Consider the following 15727-nt stretch of genomic DNA (forward strand, 5'->3'; position numbering starts at 1 on the left):
GGAGCAAGTACAGATACATGGCTGAGGTTTGAATGAAAGGAGGGAAATACTCATGTGGAGATGTCACATAATTTATATTAGCCTATGTAAAGGAGTATTAAATATGAGAGTGCTAACACAGACAAACGCATCAAGAGACAGCAGCCTGACTCATCCAAATATGAATGAGTCAGGCAGATGGACAAGGAGTAAGGCATGGGACAACTGAATGAAAGGCAATCTATTTGTGTGTTAAATTAAATTTCTCACACAAACCTCTTAAGGTAACTGGCAACTGGAGCATGCATGTGTAAAAGCACATTACAAGTTTTCCATGAAAGTTCACTAGTATTATGTTTTTTTTAACACTAGTCCATATGTGTGCGCCACAACTCCACACAGACTTGCCAAAAATGCGCATAAACAGCTCAATGCCCATGTGCAGTTTCAGATTGATTGGCCAACCCATTGAGGAGCAAAATGAATGCAGACAGAGAGACAGAAGGACAGAGTTTTCCTCATTTTATAGTAGGATTTAGTTAATCTGAATCATTTTACTGGTCATTACCTGTTTCTGTTTTGCCTTTTTGCATGCTTGACCGGTTTTGTTTTTTTGTTTTCATCATGGTTTCAAAATGAAAATGTTGAGCTGGATTTAGTTGTCTTTTTATTTCCAGAAAAATGATTATTTTACTTAACTACTTACTACTTTATTTATGACACAATATAACATATTGCACCAGAGTATAGCCAGAGGCTAATTTGCATCTGTCGTCCTTGGGCTGGAGCCATCAACACATTAAAATACAATAATACAAAGCACATTAACTAGTACACTATACAATAATTCTAATACATTATTTACACTATAATATGCTAAAAATACACAACGTATAATAAAAAAAAAATTCACAGGATTTCATTCAGAAGCCTGACCATATAACCATATCGCACAGAATTGTTTGTGATTTTTAACCAGTGTGCTGCACTCTCAGACAGCCATTAGTGTAAGAATGGCTGTTCAAATTCGCTAGACCGCAAGATTACAGCATACGGTTTCATAACGTCGGTTCTGTAAGGCTGCAGTCGATGTCATCAGCGCTGCCATGTGGGTGACCGTCCCATACTCCTTCGAACAACTACATATCCTGTTGAAGGGTCCTTGAGCAAGACACTTCCTCAAGTGAACCCCCTTCCTGCTCACTAATAGTGAGTCATTTTGGATAAAAGTGTTAGGTAAATGTTTAAAGTCCCCATGAAATGAACTCCCATTACTTGTACTTCCTGGAAAACAGAGTATCCTTAATGGTGACCTCATGCTGCACCAGTAGGCGTAAATTGCAACTCCACCCAATAAAAATCCCTCCAATGAAACCGTGACAAAGTTTTGAACAACCACGCCCCTCCGCCCCTCTCATCAAATAAAACTGCCTTTCTCTTCCTGACTGATATTCCATCGGTTTACACTTTCCCTTACTGCGTTATGTCCCGCCCCGACATCCTGTTTCAACACGAAATGCACCGATCATGGAAGTAAAGATGCTGTTTCATGGGCGGTTTTGATATTTTACCACACAACGAGATCTTAAGTGACACAACGGCCATCTGATTTACAGGTCCATTAAGAAATCTATGACTTTTATCGACCTCTGTCAGCGACCAAGGGATTACCACAACATCCACAGGTCTCTGACACAGATCCAGATCCAGATTAAACAGGAGCGCTTGTTTATTTAGCCTGTTAGAAAAGCAGTTCCAACAATTTTATATATACATAGAACATCATGAAGATGCAGCAGATGGGGAAATCTGCTTGTGTATTTTGCATAGAAAGGGCATGATTTGACTTCCCCTATTTCCAAGCCACAAATGAGCATGTTCCGCTGTCTGTGACCCGCTGACATGGACACAGTTCACTAGCTTACTGACTGCAAAGTCACCTCCCCTGGGCAGCCAAGGCTGAGATCCACACACACACACAACAAGCAATGACACAACACACCACACACACACACACACACACACACACACACACACACTGAAATTTAGTGAGTGGGCAGGCACAGCTCCAGAGCCTGTCCAGCATCATGCAGTGCAGTGCATCCAGTGCAGCTTGGGAATATAGCAACAGCGCCACCTAGCCCGGCCCTCTGACTTGCTAGATACTGCACTTCTTACTAGGGCTGATGCTGATATTTTTTGGTATCGAAGCACTCGTGTTTAATTTGACCATTTTCATGCCAGGAAACTACAAATATCCAGTGTTTCCCGCAGGATATTACTCTTGCCAGGGTGGAAAAGCCTCTGAAGCAGCATTTAGACCATCATGGGACACTAAAACTCTCCACTGGAACCAGACTAATTAATTGAATCTGGGGTTAGCAGCTTTTTAAGGCAGAGTGACTCACCACACGTATTCAATAGTAGGGGAAACTCTGGGATACATTACTGCTTTTAAATGGATTAATTTTCAGAAAAAAAACGTGATTGAGCAGTTAAAGAGTAACCAAACCCCACCAGAATCTGGTCTTTGGGGTTGGGGGTTTAGTTACTCTTTAAATAAAAAAAATAAAATGTGAAAAAATAATTATGTTATTGTAAATTTTACAGACTGGTTTTATGTTGCTGAGGCCAGGGAGGAACTTCCATTATGACTCCGACTGGTCGATATCGGATTTAAAAAAAACAGTTAATGGCCAATATTGCCAAACCAATATATCGGTCTAACACTAATTCTTACCTTAAAGGACTGGATTGATTCTAGTCCAGTGGGCCCCATGTCCCACATGTATATTTCCTGTTATTCCTCTTCAGACACTGTATTAAAGCACAATGGGTAGCAAAGCATTTTCATAAAATGTGAATTGAGTAAATTTTGGAGGTGCCATAGGTTGATCTACAGATACTCTGTAGAAGTATGACTGCAGAATTAAGGGTATTTCTGAGCCACAATTTTTTCTAGAAATGGCATTGGCTTAAACATAAACAACAATTTAAAAATGTCATTACAATGTGCAAATAATAGCTTCAATGGAGAGCTTCTCACATTTTTGTATCATGCCGCCTTTTTCTGGCAAAATCCAAACAGTTTTTGAGAAATTAATTCCTGTAGTCTTTCAAAGTTTTTCAGGTTGTAGAGCAGTGCTTCTCAACGTGGGTCCGGGAACCACCAGGGGTCCTTGAGGGCGTTCCAGGTGGTCCCCCGCCAAAGATTCATTTACAAGAAGTGAACACAAGTAGAGAATGTAGAAGAATGACTGTTCTGATCATAGTTTCTCTGTTATCTCTCTACCTACAATACAGATAGTCATGGGATATTAGACAAAATTATATCTAACAATAAAAATATTCTCATATTTCGGTTCGAGAGACAAAATCTCATCAAATAGGGGTCCGTGGCTCTAATGTGGACTAAATTAGGGGTCCTTGATATGAAAAAGGTTGAGAAGCACTGTTGTAGAGAACTGGGAAGCTTTGAATGAGTGTAATCAAATTCCCGTCCGTTTTGCACGTGCCAGGCGGAACTACTGTCCATGAAACAAAATCTATAGGGAAATAAGTTCTACAGTGTCAGATCTAGAGTGTGAAACTCTTCTAACGTCATCTGTCCCGTGTGTTTGGTGTGCTCAGGTGATCTACACCTCGTTTGGAGGCTCGTCTAAAGGCCTGCACTTCAACAACCTGATCGTGGGCCTGGTGCTGCTGACCAGAGGGCGCGATGAGGAGAAGGCCAAGTGTAAGTCGTGAATTTGAAGCCAATCCTTGAAATGGCACAATAAAGGGAATTGCATGCTTTCTATGAGCTGACTTGAAGTGAATACAATGGCTGCCTGAATGGAAAAAAGACACATCCACCTGAAAAATGGAAAGAATTGGTTTCTATTGGGCGGTTTGTTATTGCTCTTTAGTGTCAGTAATGTTGGTCATAATTCATGTTTTCATCTGAAGAAGAAAACAAAGAAATGCACTTAGTGATAATCTAATGTACCAACTAGAGCCTATATTATACAACCACAACAGAGACTTATACATATGATATTCTAATGTACCAACTAATGTTTATGCAGCCATGATGGAGACTTATACACTTACAGAGGTTGTGGTGGATAGATATATTCCACAGAGAACATTTCAGAGCATCTGAAACCACTTTTCATAAACCATTGCACAAATTGTTGTGCAATGGGATGGAACCCAACTTATTTCATTATTATTTGACAAATGTATTTTTATCGCTATTTATCAACAAAAAACGTTTCCATCTTTGGTCTGCTTTCCTCTTTCTTAGCCTGTTCATCTCTATCTATCTATCTATCTATCTCTCGCTCTCTTTCTCTCTCTCCCTCTCTCTCTCTCTCTGTTGCAGGGCGTCAAAGCCATCAGGACTGTACTGACACTGTAGCCTCTATAGTCGTCACTGCTGCTTCTGCTACAGAGCCTGCCTGTCTGTGATAAGGATTAACTAACACTGTGTGTGTGTGTGTGTGTGTGTGTGTGTGTGTGTGTGCGTGCAGACCTGTTCAGCCTGTTCGCCAGCGAGCAGGGCGGCTATGCGGCCAAGGATGACATGGAGGCGGTCCTGCGGGTCCTGGACGGGGAAGTCCCGTCCTCCCTCAGGAAGTGCTTCAGCGAGGTCAGCACACACACACCCCCTATCCCTGTCTATCACTCTGATGGAGGACTGGCTCCTGATACAGGCTCTTCTAGATCCAGCAAACACAAAGACCGTGTAGGGTCTGTGCTACATAGGTCTACACAGTTCTTATTCCCATGGACAACTGGCCAGAGAGATATTTCCACCCACAGACCTACCATTTATCACACACGTTCAACAGTCATACAGAGAAAAATCCATCGCACAAGAGAAAGAGAGACCAATTTCTCCACCCACAGTAGCCTCCAAAGACCAGAATGCAATGCAGCCACATGACATGTTGCGTTTTGAGTAAGGGCCGCAGCCACGATCATATGCTGTATTTACAAGACATGTCTGAGGTGACATAAATGCACTTTTTTTTTTTTTTTTTTTGTATGGATATGGATTCCTCCAGGCAGAAGCGTGGAGTCACCTCCCCTGATGAGACATAGACAGTTGTTTGGCAACTGTTTTGAAAGACATTACAGGAATATGAACCGAACATTAGAAAGATGACAGTTTTAATGTTACTATCACATGCTCACCCACTCACCCACCCCATATCTGTGTTGGGAATTGAAGTGAATACATTGGCGATATTCTGGTGATATTCTTTGATATGTACCAACTATATTTTACAACCACAACAGAGACTTATACATATGATATTCTAATGTACCAACTAATGTTTATACAGCCATGATGGAGACTTATACACTTACAGAGGTTGTGGTGGACAGATATAGTATTTTGCAGAGAACATATCAGAGCATCTGAAGCCTTCTAACATTAGAAAGATGACAGTTTTAATGTTATTATCACATGCTCACCCACCCCATATCTGTGTTGGGAATTGCTGTAACCATTCAAACAGATATTTATTGCTGGAAATGACCGTATACATTTGTTCCTACGGTTCACACAACCCAATCCCAGTTTCTGACTGTAATGGTGATGCAATGACACTTGCATAACTAAACAATGTCTCAGGTTTGGACATCACCCAGAAAATGTTATTCCTTAATTGAAGTGTTGGGAGACAGCAAATGGGGATATTGACTTACGTTGTGCTTCTTACCTTTGAAGCTACTCAAGAAGAAATTGAAAGCATAATTGATGTCATCCAAAGTTTAAACAGTATATTTCCATAACTCCCGAGTGCAACCAAACTACTAATTGCCAACCGGCAAATCGCTCACAATATCATACCCCAGCAACAGTCTGCTGACACCTCAGCTCATATCATTGGGTTTTGCTTCGGCATCATTACCGAGGTGCCTTTTTAAAGTGCTCATAAAACAGCTAGTGTTATTCACTGCCCAGATGGACCCAGTGCCACAGACACAATACAAAGTTTGGCATTACAGCGGGGTATTGTGCTGTTTCTTAACTAGATTACAAAAGGGCTGTTCAGCTTCTAAAATCACACCCCAACCACAACACACAGCAACACAGTTAAAAGAAAAATCCAGTCTCAGATACTCTTCACTGAACCCCAAACCCAAATCTGCAGTGAAGCCTGATATCTAACGGTGAAAAGTAGGGTACTGAACTGGCAATCTGCTATTGGCTGGTCTTTGTGCCAGGTGATGTCACCTTCCATAGAGTACAACAGGCCTGTTTGGTCACGTTTGGCATCGCCACTGAGCGAAAAGAGGCATCCAAGGTCTAGACTAGATATTGCTGGAGGCAGTAGGTTGTCTGTCAGCTTCTAATTAGGGGGCTGTTCTGCTGATGCCGGTGGTTTTTAAACTGTGTCCAACACTGGGGGAGGATTTGCATTCTCCACCGTAATAGTAATTTTTCTTGGATTTATTCAAGTCTCCTCCATTCTCCCTCAGCAAGGCATTTATTATCGCTTCACTGCCCACTAATTTGGTAGACTCGCAAATAGTGGGTCACAGCTAAGATTTTATTTTTGTTCTTCAGATGTGAAGCGCTATTAGTCTGTCAGCATTCGAAGCTGCCGCATGCAACTTTTCAACCTTGAGCTACAGCAAAGTGTTTATTCCCGCGTTTGGTTAAGTCCCCGCCTCAACACTTGTCAGTCATCTTGACGGGCCGTCTACCTTGAAACGACATCTAGCCCGAGGCCGAGGTAACCGGCAGCTGTACATGTGTTGAAGGAGAAGGGTGAACTCTTCCAATCTGCAATAGATAAAAAAAATAAATGCAGATGCTCGTGATAGTTTTTGAACGGAGCTTGTCTGCTGCACATTTAGCTTTGCTGCACTTTTTTTCACTGCTTTACGCCATTGTTACGCCAATCATCATTGAAAAGCCAATTCCAGATTTATGCAGGAACACACAGGATCACACACAGACAGACTGATAATGTATTAAACGGTGGTGGAAGAAGTATTCAGATCTTTGACTGAAGTAAAAGTAGCAATACCACAGTGTAAAAATACTTTGTTACAAGTAAAAGTCCTGCATTCAAAATCTTACTTAAGTCAAAGTACAAAAGTATTAGCATCAAAATATACTTAAAGTAGCAAAAGTAAAAGTAGTCATTATGCAGAATGGCCCATTTCAGAATCATATATATCATGTTATTGGACTATATTATTGATGCATTAATGTGTTCATCACTTTAATGTTGCAACTGGTAAAGGTGGAGCTAATTTTAATTACTTTATATACTGTTGGGTAGCTTAACCTATAAATATATATCATAATTTATTAGCCGATTTATAATTTAATAATCTAAATCTGCAAAGTAACTAGTAACTAAAGCTGTCAAATAAATGTAGTGGAGTAAAAAGTACAATATTTCCCTCTGAAATGTAGTGGAGTAGAAGTATAAAGTAGCATGAAATGGAAGTAAAGTACCTCTAAATTGTACTTAAGTACAGTAAATGTACTTAGTTACATTCCACCACTGGTATTAAATCCTGTTTATTGTTATTTTAATGTAAAAAAAAGTTGCATATGGCAGCTTTGATGTTTTCTTCTGCTCTTGTCTGACCTACAAGCTGACGTTGACTGTGTGTGTGTGTGTGTGTGTGTGTTGTGGCAGGGCGACAAGGTGAACTATGAGCGCTTCAGGAACTGGCTCCTCCAGAACAAGGAGTCCTTCACCTTGTCCAGATGGCTGCTGTCCGGAGGAGTGTGTGTTACGCTGACCGACGACAGCGACACACCCACCTTCTACCAGACCCTGGCCGGCGTCACACACCGTAAGTCCCGTCAACACTCATGCATTCACGCCAATGCATATAGGGCATCTCCTCATAAGCAAATGCGTTTACATATTGATGTGCACACCTGATCATTCTAACCCAAATCTACTCATTTGTTAATAATGCTTAGGATTTGGAGGCTATTCAGTCTCTTGTTTGATTTTTTTCTGCTCTTTACTTTTCATGGTTCCTATCCTGCTTACAGGCAGCATACTCACTCACTTGATAAGCACAGATCTTGTAATCCAGGGTATCTTCAGGTCATTTAAAACAGTGGTTCTCAACATCGGGTCCGGGGACCACCAGGGGTCCTTGAGAGGCTTCCAGGGGGTCCCCAGCAAAATGATGAATTATTAAACATCACCATTATTTCATTTACAAGAAGTTAACACGGTTAGAGAATGTAGAAGAATGATTATTTTGATCATAGTTTCACTGTTATCTCTCGACGTACAATACAGAAATCATATCTAACAATAAAAATACTCTCAGATTTGGGTCCGAGAGACAAAATCTCATCAAATGGGGCCCAAATGTGGACTAAATTAGGGTCCTTGATATGAAAAAGGATGAGAATCACTGATTTAAAAAGTCTTAAAAAATATTAAAATGTCTTAAGTACCGTACATTTTTCACTGGGTAATAACAGGTTTATCGTTCATTTAGTGGTTAGGGTTAGATTCATACAGAACAGGGTTAATACAGCATGCCAGTCGTGTTTGGTTCCCATCACATCTGCTTTATTAAACATAGTTGGACTTCATGTCCCTTAACAATTAATTTCCTACTGTCTTATTTGCCCATTTTTAGTTTCAGAAGTTTTTAATCAGCTTTGGAAATAAGCTGTTTTGGCATTTTCCTGTTTTATTTTGATTGTTAAATTCCGAGTAGCATTGAGAAGGTCTTAAAACGTCTCAGATCTGGCTCTCTGAAACCGAAAGACGCCGTAGTCCCAGTGTGTTTTTGAAACTCTTACGTCTTTCGTGACACGAAGCTCATTTTCACCCCCCCTCCCCCTATACCCTCCACGTCTCCTTCTCTCCATCTCCATCTTTCCCCCTCTTCTGCCACCCTTTCATCACACTACAGTGCAGCTGTCTCAGGAAATGCCTCCACAAATGGCTCGAAACACGTGTTAAAGCTTGAATGTTTTTCTCTCTCTCTCTCTCTCTCTCTCTCTCTCTCTCCTCTTTCCACCAGTGGCAGTGAATTGCCTGGGAAATGACTATGAATGACAGGCTCCACTTATCTCCCTGATCCGCTCACTCTCCCTCTCTCTTTCACTCCTTCTCTCCATCTCTCTTTCTCTGCTCCTCCTCTCCGTCGCCAGGCCGGGTTCCTCTCCTCCCACTGCTCGCTTCCCTATCTATTTCCACTCTGTCGCACTCGATCCCCCCCACCCCCCGCGCCATGCAAAACCGCATTTGTTAATGTGACTGTGGATGCTCTCTCGCATGCGATTTCCATATTTCTTTTGTTTTTCGAGACAGCTTCGGCTGCCAGAGTTGATTGTAAGTAATTGAAGTGGTTATTGCGAGTGTGTTTTTCTTGTGTGGCGCTAACAGTGAGTGGAGGTGTAAAGATAACCAGAAGCAGTGGAGGGCGTTCAGGCAGGCGCCGAGTTAAATGACTTAGAAATCGGTTGTAAAAAAAAAAAAACACTTCTTTTCGGGGTTGCTTTTTGTTTAGATAGAAAAAGCCGGGTCGGTGAACACGAGTGCGCTGTGTGCAGTTTACTGACGTCACCTTACAGGATTTCGTTTCAAATTCTAGTTCCACTATTTCAAACGGTTACCTCTCGCCCAAACGAAGCGATGCTGCCTGCTGCGGCTTCAAAGAGACGAGCCTGTGTCTGGAAGGTGAAATATTTGAATCCGAAAAGGAACTGGGAAAGTCAGGGGAAGGGAAGTGAGTAAGTGTCACTTCCCTCTCCCTTGACAGCTACTGTTGATACACCCTTGAGCAAGGTGCTTAACCTCCCACCGCTCTGTGGTGCGGCTCTGTCTGCATACCGGCCTGTGCTAATATAGAGGGGGGGGTAGTGTAAATGATCAGAGTTGGGCACACAGTGGTCTGATCTTCTCAGACCACTGTTCTCAGGTTTTATAGGACAGTGGTTCTCAACGTGGGGTCCGGGGACCACCAGGGGTCCTTGAGGGGGTTCCAGGGGGTCCCCAGCAAAATGACGAGGTGTTAAACTTCTCTGTTACTTCATTTATAAAAAGTGAACACAATTAGAGAATGTAGAAGAATGACTGTTTTGATCATAGTTTCTCTGTTATCTCTCTACCTGCAATACAGATAGTCATGAGATTCTGGACAAAATCATATCTAACAGTAAAAATATTCTCAGATTTGGGTCAGAGACAAAATCAAATCAAATTGGGGGGTCCGTGGCTCTAATGTGGACTGCTTTAGGGGTCCTTGATATGAAAAAGGTTGAGAATCACTGAGAATCAAATATTCATGCTTAATATCACAACAGTCCTTAACTTTGGTTTGCTCCACATTTCTTCAGAAAGGCTACTTATATTACAGTGTGAATATAAACTTTTGCCTTACTAAAGAATTGAATATTCTCCATAGTCAAGTACTGGACATACACAAGCTTGATAGTTTTGAATATATATATATATATATGGAAACCAATGTCTCTAAGTGTCTTAGTTTTGGCAATGATTCCACCTAGAGCCTCACTTGCAGAGCCTGACAGAACTGTAATACCTCTTACAAAATTGATATGTACATCAACATAAAGGCCCAGATATTTTTATCATCTTTTCATCATCAATTCATCTTTTTAGTGCCCAAACAAATTAGAAAGTTGCTGACGGAATGGTGGGTGATTTCTCAAATGCATTATTTCAGTTTTCGTCTAATTTATGGTTAATCTCCATTTCTCACACCAGTTTCTTGCAAAAGGGAGCATTTTTTGCAAGTCAAATTCTGTTTCATCAAGTAAAATAATGTCCGCATATAAATGAGTTCTAACCCATATCTCTCCACACCTGCCCCCACATTCTAAGGATTTAAATTCACAGGCCGAATCATTAATATAAAATGCTAATAATGTGGGTGACAGAGCATCTCCTTGCTTAACACCAGAAAGTGGTTGAAACCAGTTAGTCCAAAAATGTTAACTTATGATTAACTTATAAGTAACTAGGTCTCTGTTAACAAAATCACAACCTCCCGAAAATCAGTACAACAGGCAGATTTATTCTCCTCTAATCTGTTTCATAGTATTGTACAAACTCTGGAAATGTGGTCAATACAGACTCTAGCCTTAGGAAAACCTTTCTGTACTTTAATAAGCAGACACCCCTTCTCTAGGAATGCCATTAATCTTTCATGAAGTATAGAACAGTACATCTTCTAAACTGTGCTCATTAGAGTTGAGATGAACTCCGGGGTCATCCCTCTGACCTTTTGGAATAGGGCCTATCATGGATTTAATTCTGCCTGATTCAAAACATTTCTTGACTGGACCGTACACAATTTGGGAATGTGTAGTAGACTTTAGGAAAACTACTGGCAGTGAAAATCTACCAATGTTGCCTTATCAATAGCTTTAAAGGTTGAATGTGTAATATTTCTGCTTTCCTGAAGCTTAATATGACTTAATTACTAAATATGAGTAGAGTAATAGTGAGTGAAACAAAGTGAACAGCCATGGCACACCCACTGCAGAGATTTCTGCACTAAAAAAACACAGGAGCGGGCCGAGGCTGTGTTTTTGTTGTTGTTTGAAGGCCCTTCTAGCACAGTGCTGAACCCTCCTACGCCCCCCAAAAGCTTGAATTGATCATCAAGTGGTGTTACTCATTACCTTTGATGTGTTCCAACAAGACTGAGAGTCTATCTGCCCCGCAACATCGAATTTTCCTTCCTGCCGGGAATCGAACTCAGGTCTTCTGATTGAGATTCTGGAGTCTGACTCCATGCAGCTTACTTTCACCCACGTGACCCATGAAGTGGTGAACAGAGTGACAAGAGCGACAGTGCGATCCATAGAGCCCCTGCTGTCGTGGGGCTAAAAATGTCAGCATCTTAATCACGGCAAGTGTCCATCGAACAAAAAAAATGCACTATCTTGGTAACACATCAATCGAATAATGGACAGTCAACTCTGCAACTCGGCATTGCCGTTAAATCCCTTCTCCAGCATTCAGTTTGGTTTTCAGTGGTCAGTTATCTTCAAATCATCAAAAACTGTGACATTCGCAACAAGCCCTTTTAAAAATATTTCCGCATTTCTTAAGCACGTTCAACACTTCCTTCTCTAGATTACCATCAGACCCTCATCTCCATTGGAATTTTCTTGACACGTCTTGATCCCAATTTTAATTTTGTTCCAAAAGCACGTACGGATCTCCACCAAATGCAGCGCCTATCTCCTTTGATACCACTGTATACATTCAGTATTTTTTTTATCTAACGTGTTGACATTCTCTAAAGTTATTCAGAAGCTTATCTACTCTATGACTTTTACATTTCAGATAAAGGCGCTCTGAATTATGTATAGCGCACCAGAGCTCCTGTAACTCTTTATTCCGATACGGCTTGCAAGCTTTGTCTTTTCTTGTGTTTGACTTGAGATTTATAGTTTAGGTGAATATTCTTTGGATAATTCCCATTTCATCATGCAGTCATTTATAAAAACCTTCACCCATGAATCTGATTCTGCCTACACTCTGATGAACATCAAGCTGCTCCTTCAGCTTTGATAGCGCTGAGCGTCTCAAATCCGAACAAAGAAAATCATTTGGTAACATAATATGTAATCAACCACCGCTTTTCCCGTCTTCGACACAGAGGTGTAATTATCATTGAGAGGGCAAATTCTACTGTTTATAATGCATAACTTGCATTCTATCAAAAAGTCAATCAATAATAATCAACGGTAACTCTTCAGGGTTTTAGATTTCATCTAAGCTGCCCACACTACTGTTGAAGTCTCCACAAACATAAATTGAATTGGCATCAGAACATAAATTTATTTCACTCCACAGATGGCCAGAGAAAGCTGATGCATCTCATGGTGACATTTCAGTTGTGAAAACCCAACTTTAAGTGTAAAAATTGTAAACCAAGCATACCGTTAATCTGTTTATTGATTACAGTAACACCTTATAGTCTCATCAAGATGGATCTTACACAAAGTGTGACTGTGGCCTGCATGTTGACAAATGTTTTCATTAGACTGTGATAATTCTTGAAAGTTGCCGGCCCATAAATGTTTTAAAGTTTAATGCGGTTGCGAGACGTGTGTGTGTGTGGGGGGCGCTTTACAGGTGACACCTCCTGTGGTTACAGCCACACACAGTGGTTAAGAGACAATTACATATCCCACATCGCAGCCACTGCCCCAGCCACTTAATGAAAAAGTCACTAAATCACCACAAACGATTGACCCGAACTCCCCAGGACCCTCCGAGCGACCGTAAACATGCCGCGATGCAATTCGTGTCGCGAGTTCAGTAAATTTAGCCAGGCTTTTGTTTTGCCAATCAAGGACAGGGAGCTGGAAAGAGCTTTTCTTGGCCAGAGAACCTGGACTGTAATCTGCCCGCTCCCTGTTTATCCTCTTAAGTGTATGCGTGTGTGTGTGAGTGAGTGAGTGAGTGACAGAGCGAGGTCCTGGTTCATGACTCCTTCCAGAACACGGGACAGACGGCTTGACTCTTGGCGGGCAAAGCTCGACACGGCGAATCTTCAGCTAACCCCGCTAGCCTCCGGGATCGCGTCGCCGTACCGAGAGGGTCGGGGGGGGGAGGCGGAAAACCCCTCGGGAATAACGGTCAACGGGGGGGGGGGACAGGGAATGACGTAGGCCTGAGTCTCTCTTAGCAGCCACCCGGTCGAGGGGAGTTTATTATGGTGGCAGCACGTCTCCTAGCATGTTCGCCGGACGATGGTATGGTACCTCTGCTGCCACTCGGAGAGAGTCGCGCCTCTAGGTGGGTATCGGAGCGGGCAGGACCGGGTGTAGGAGAAGGAAGCAGGAAACTCGACAGAATGTTTGTGGTCGGTGCTGTTGTGTTAATGTGAACTCGTCAGATACCTTGTGACAGCCGTTTCTGGTGGAGAGCGAAATGTGACAGGCTGCCAGGTTTCTGCCTCTGAAAAAACGGTGCCGTGTGCAATGGTGTGTTCGAGGTCTTTTGTGAAGCCGCCTTTGTTGTCATTGTCTGGTCGGACATTTAAAGCAGATTTACACAAAAGCCACTTTATTTGATTAGTCATGCCATTGTTTTGCAGAGAAATAAATATGGATTTGTAGTAATTTTCATTGTCAGACTTTTTGAGGTATACTGTGCTTTGCGAGAAATTGCAGATCCGCAGCGTGTCCTTTTCAAAGCAGACCTGTAGCTGCCCAGTCAAAACACACACTGCTGTTCTGCTCGGCCTCTGTATCTCATTAGAGAGGCAGCATCGCAAGCCTTTAGAGTCAATTACCACCAATGCATTTTGACAGGAGGATAAGGTAGGGCTGGGCAATAGATCAATATTATATCAATATCGTGATATGTGACTAGATATCGTCTTAGATTTTGGATAGCGTAATATCGTGATATGGCATAAGTGTCTTTTCCTGGTTTTAAAGGCTGCATTAAAGTAGAGTGATGTCATTTTCTGAACTTACCAGACTGTTCTAGCTGTTCTATTATTTGCCTTTACCCACTTAGTCATTATATCCACATTACTGATGATTATTTATCAAAAATCTCATTGTGTAAATATTTTGTGCAAGCACCAATAGTCATCCCTACAATATTGTCGCGATATCGATATCGAGGTATTTGGTCAAAAATATCGTGATATTTGATTTTGTCCATATCGCCCAGCCCTAGGATAAGGTAACATGGGACAGCGTGGTGTCAGGAAAACCAAGCTCAAATATCAAACTCTGCCATCATTACAAATGTCAAATCCAAACAAGTATGAAATGGTTTGCATAATGACATACGGCCAGTTTTGCAGCTGCTGTAGCCTAGAGGGGCTTCGCTAATGTTTTCAGAGGCCAGTGGCAGCCCTGAGATGGATGAGAGATGGGCAGGAGGCGATCCATAGTTAAGTTAATGAGTTTTATAGATTAGCAGTCACAAGGTAACCCAGCAGCCATGAGCAATGCCCAGCCAGATGAGCACAGGTATTTATTTCCCCGCTTGGCCTCCAGGACTAATCACTGTCTGTCCACCCCGCACTCAATAGGTCCAACTCTCATTCACTCCCATCCGCGTCTTGATACATGTGCTTATTGGTGTTACATTGGGTCCAGTGTGTGTGTGTGGGCGAGGGTGTGCTTGTTTTATGATTATTGCTTAGGATGTTCATCCCTAGTTTATTTTGTGCTGTGTTATTTTGTGTGGTCCGTCTCTGAGCTCTGAAAGCTGAGGGTAGTCATAGCTCTCTAGTGTTCCTTTCCTTCCATACTCATCAATAATTTAACAATCTTGTATTATTTCCTCCATGCCATCTCCATATAGCCCCCCCCCCTCTCTCTCTCTCTCTCTTGAACTCACATTCTAAATCATTGATTGCGTAGTCTGCGCTTCTCTCTCTCTTGCTTCCCCTTTTAGTCTGTTTGTTTAACTCGCTCCTTAGAGCATCTCGGCCAGGAAGCAGAATTGAACGGTGGCAGTAGAAGGCTTATTTACTGCTTCCCAATCAGACCAGGGTCAGCGGTCTCTGTTCAGCTCTGTACTACACGATCAATCCAGGAATCGGAGCTTGGGAGAAAAGGGGAAAGCCCCTCTCAGTCCATTCCCCCGGTGTGCTGCTTTCACCAGCATCCAGCCACACCCCAGCATCATCCCGGTTGACTGGAAACTATTGACCATTGACTGCTAAAAACAGACAATACTGGAAAGCCACAGCAGATCTTGCCAGGAATCGTCTGCCATTTGATTTGCGCGTCTATGTTTTG

General features: G+C 42.0%; 1 protein-coding gene across 1 annotated transcript in view; it reads left to right on the top strand.

Annotated features, from left to right (window-relative positions):
* The window catches only part of usp32 (ubiquitin specific peptidase 32), a 67189-nt gene that overhangs the window by 21959 nt on the left and 29503 nt on the right, over window positions 1-15727 (top strand). The window contains exons 3-5 of the mRNA XM_071518491.1: window positions 3610-3715; window positions 4494-4612; window positions 7635-7794. Coding sequence (XP_071374592.1) covers window positions 3610-3715; window positions 4494-4612; window positions 7635-7794 — 385 coding nt within the window. The remainder of the gene's footprint in view (window positions 1-3609; window positions 3716-4493; window positions 4613-7634; window positions 7795-15727) is intronic.

This window comes from Centroberyx affinis, unplaced genomic scaffold, assembly GCF_046629955.1.
Source record: "Centroberyx affinis isolate AG114_WGS23_722 - 3 ecotype Tasmania unplaced genomic scaffold, CSIRO-AGI_Caff_v1 ptg000583l_1, whole genome shotgun sequence".
In the NCBI taxonomy this organism is placed as follows: Eukaryota; Metazoa; Chordata; class Actinopteri; order Beryciformes; family Berycidae; genus Centroberyx; species Centroberyx affinis.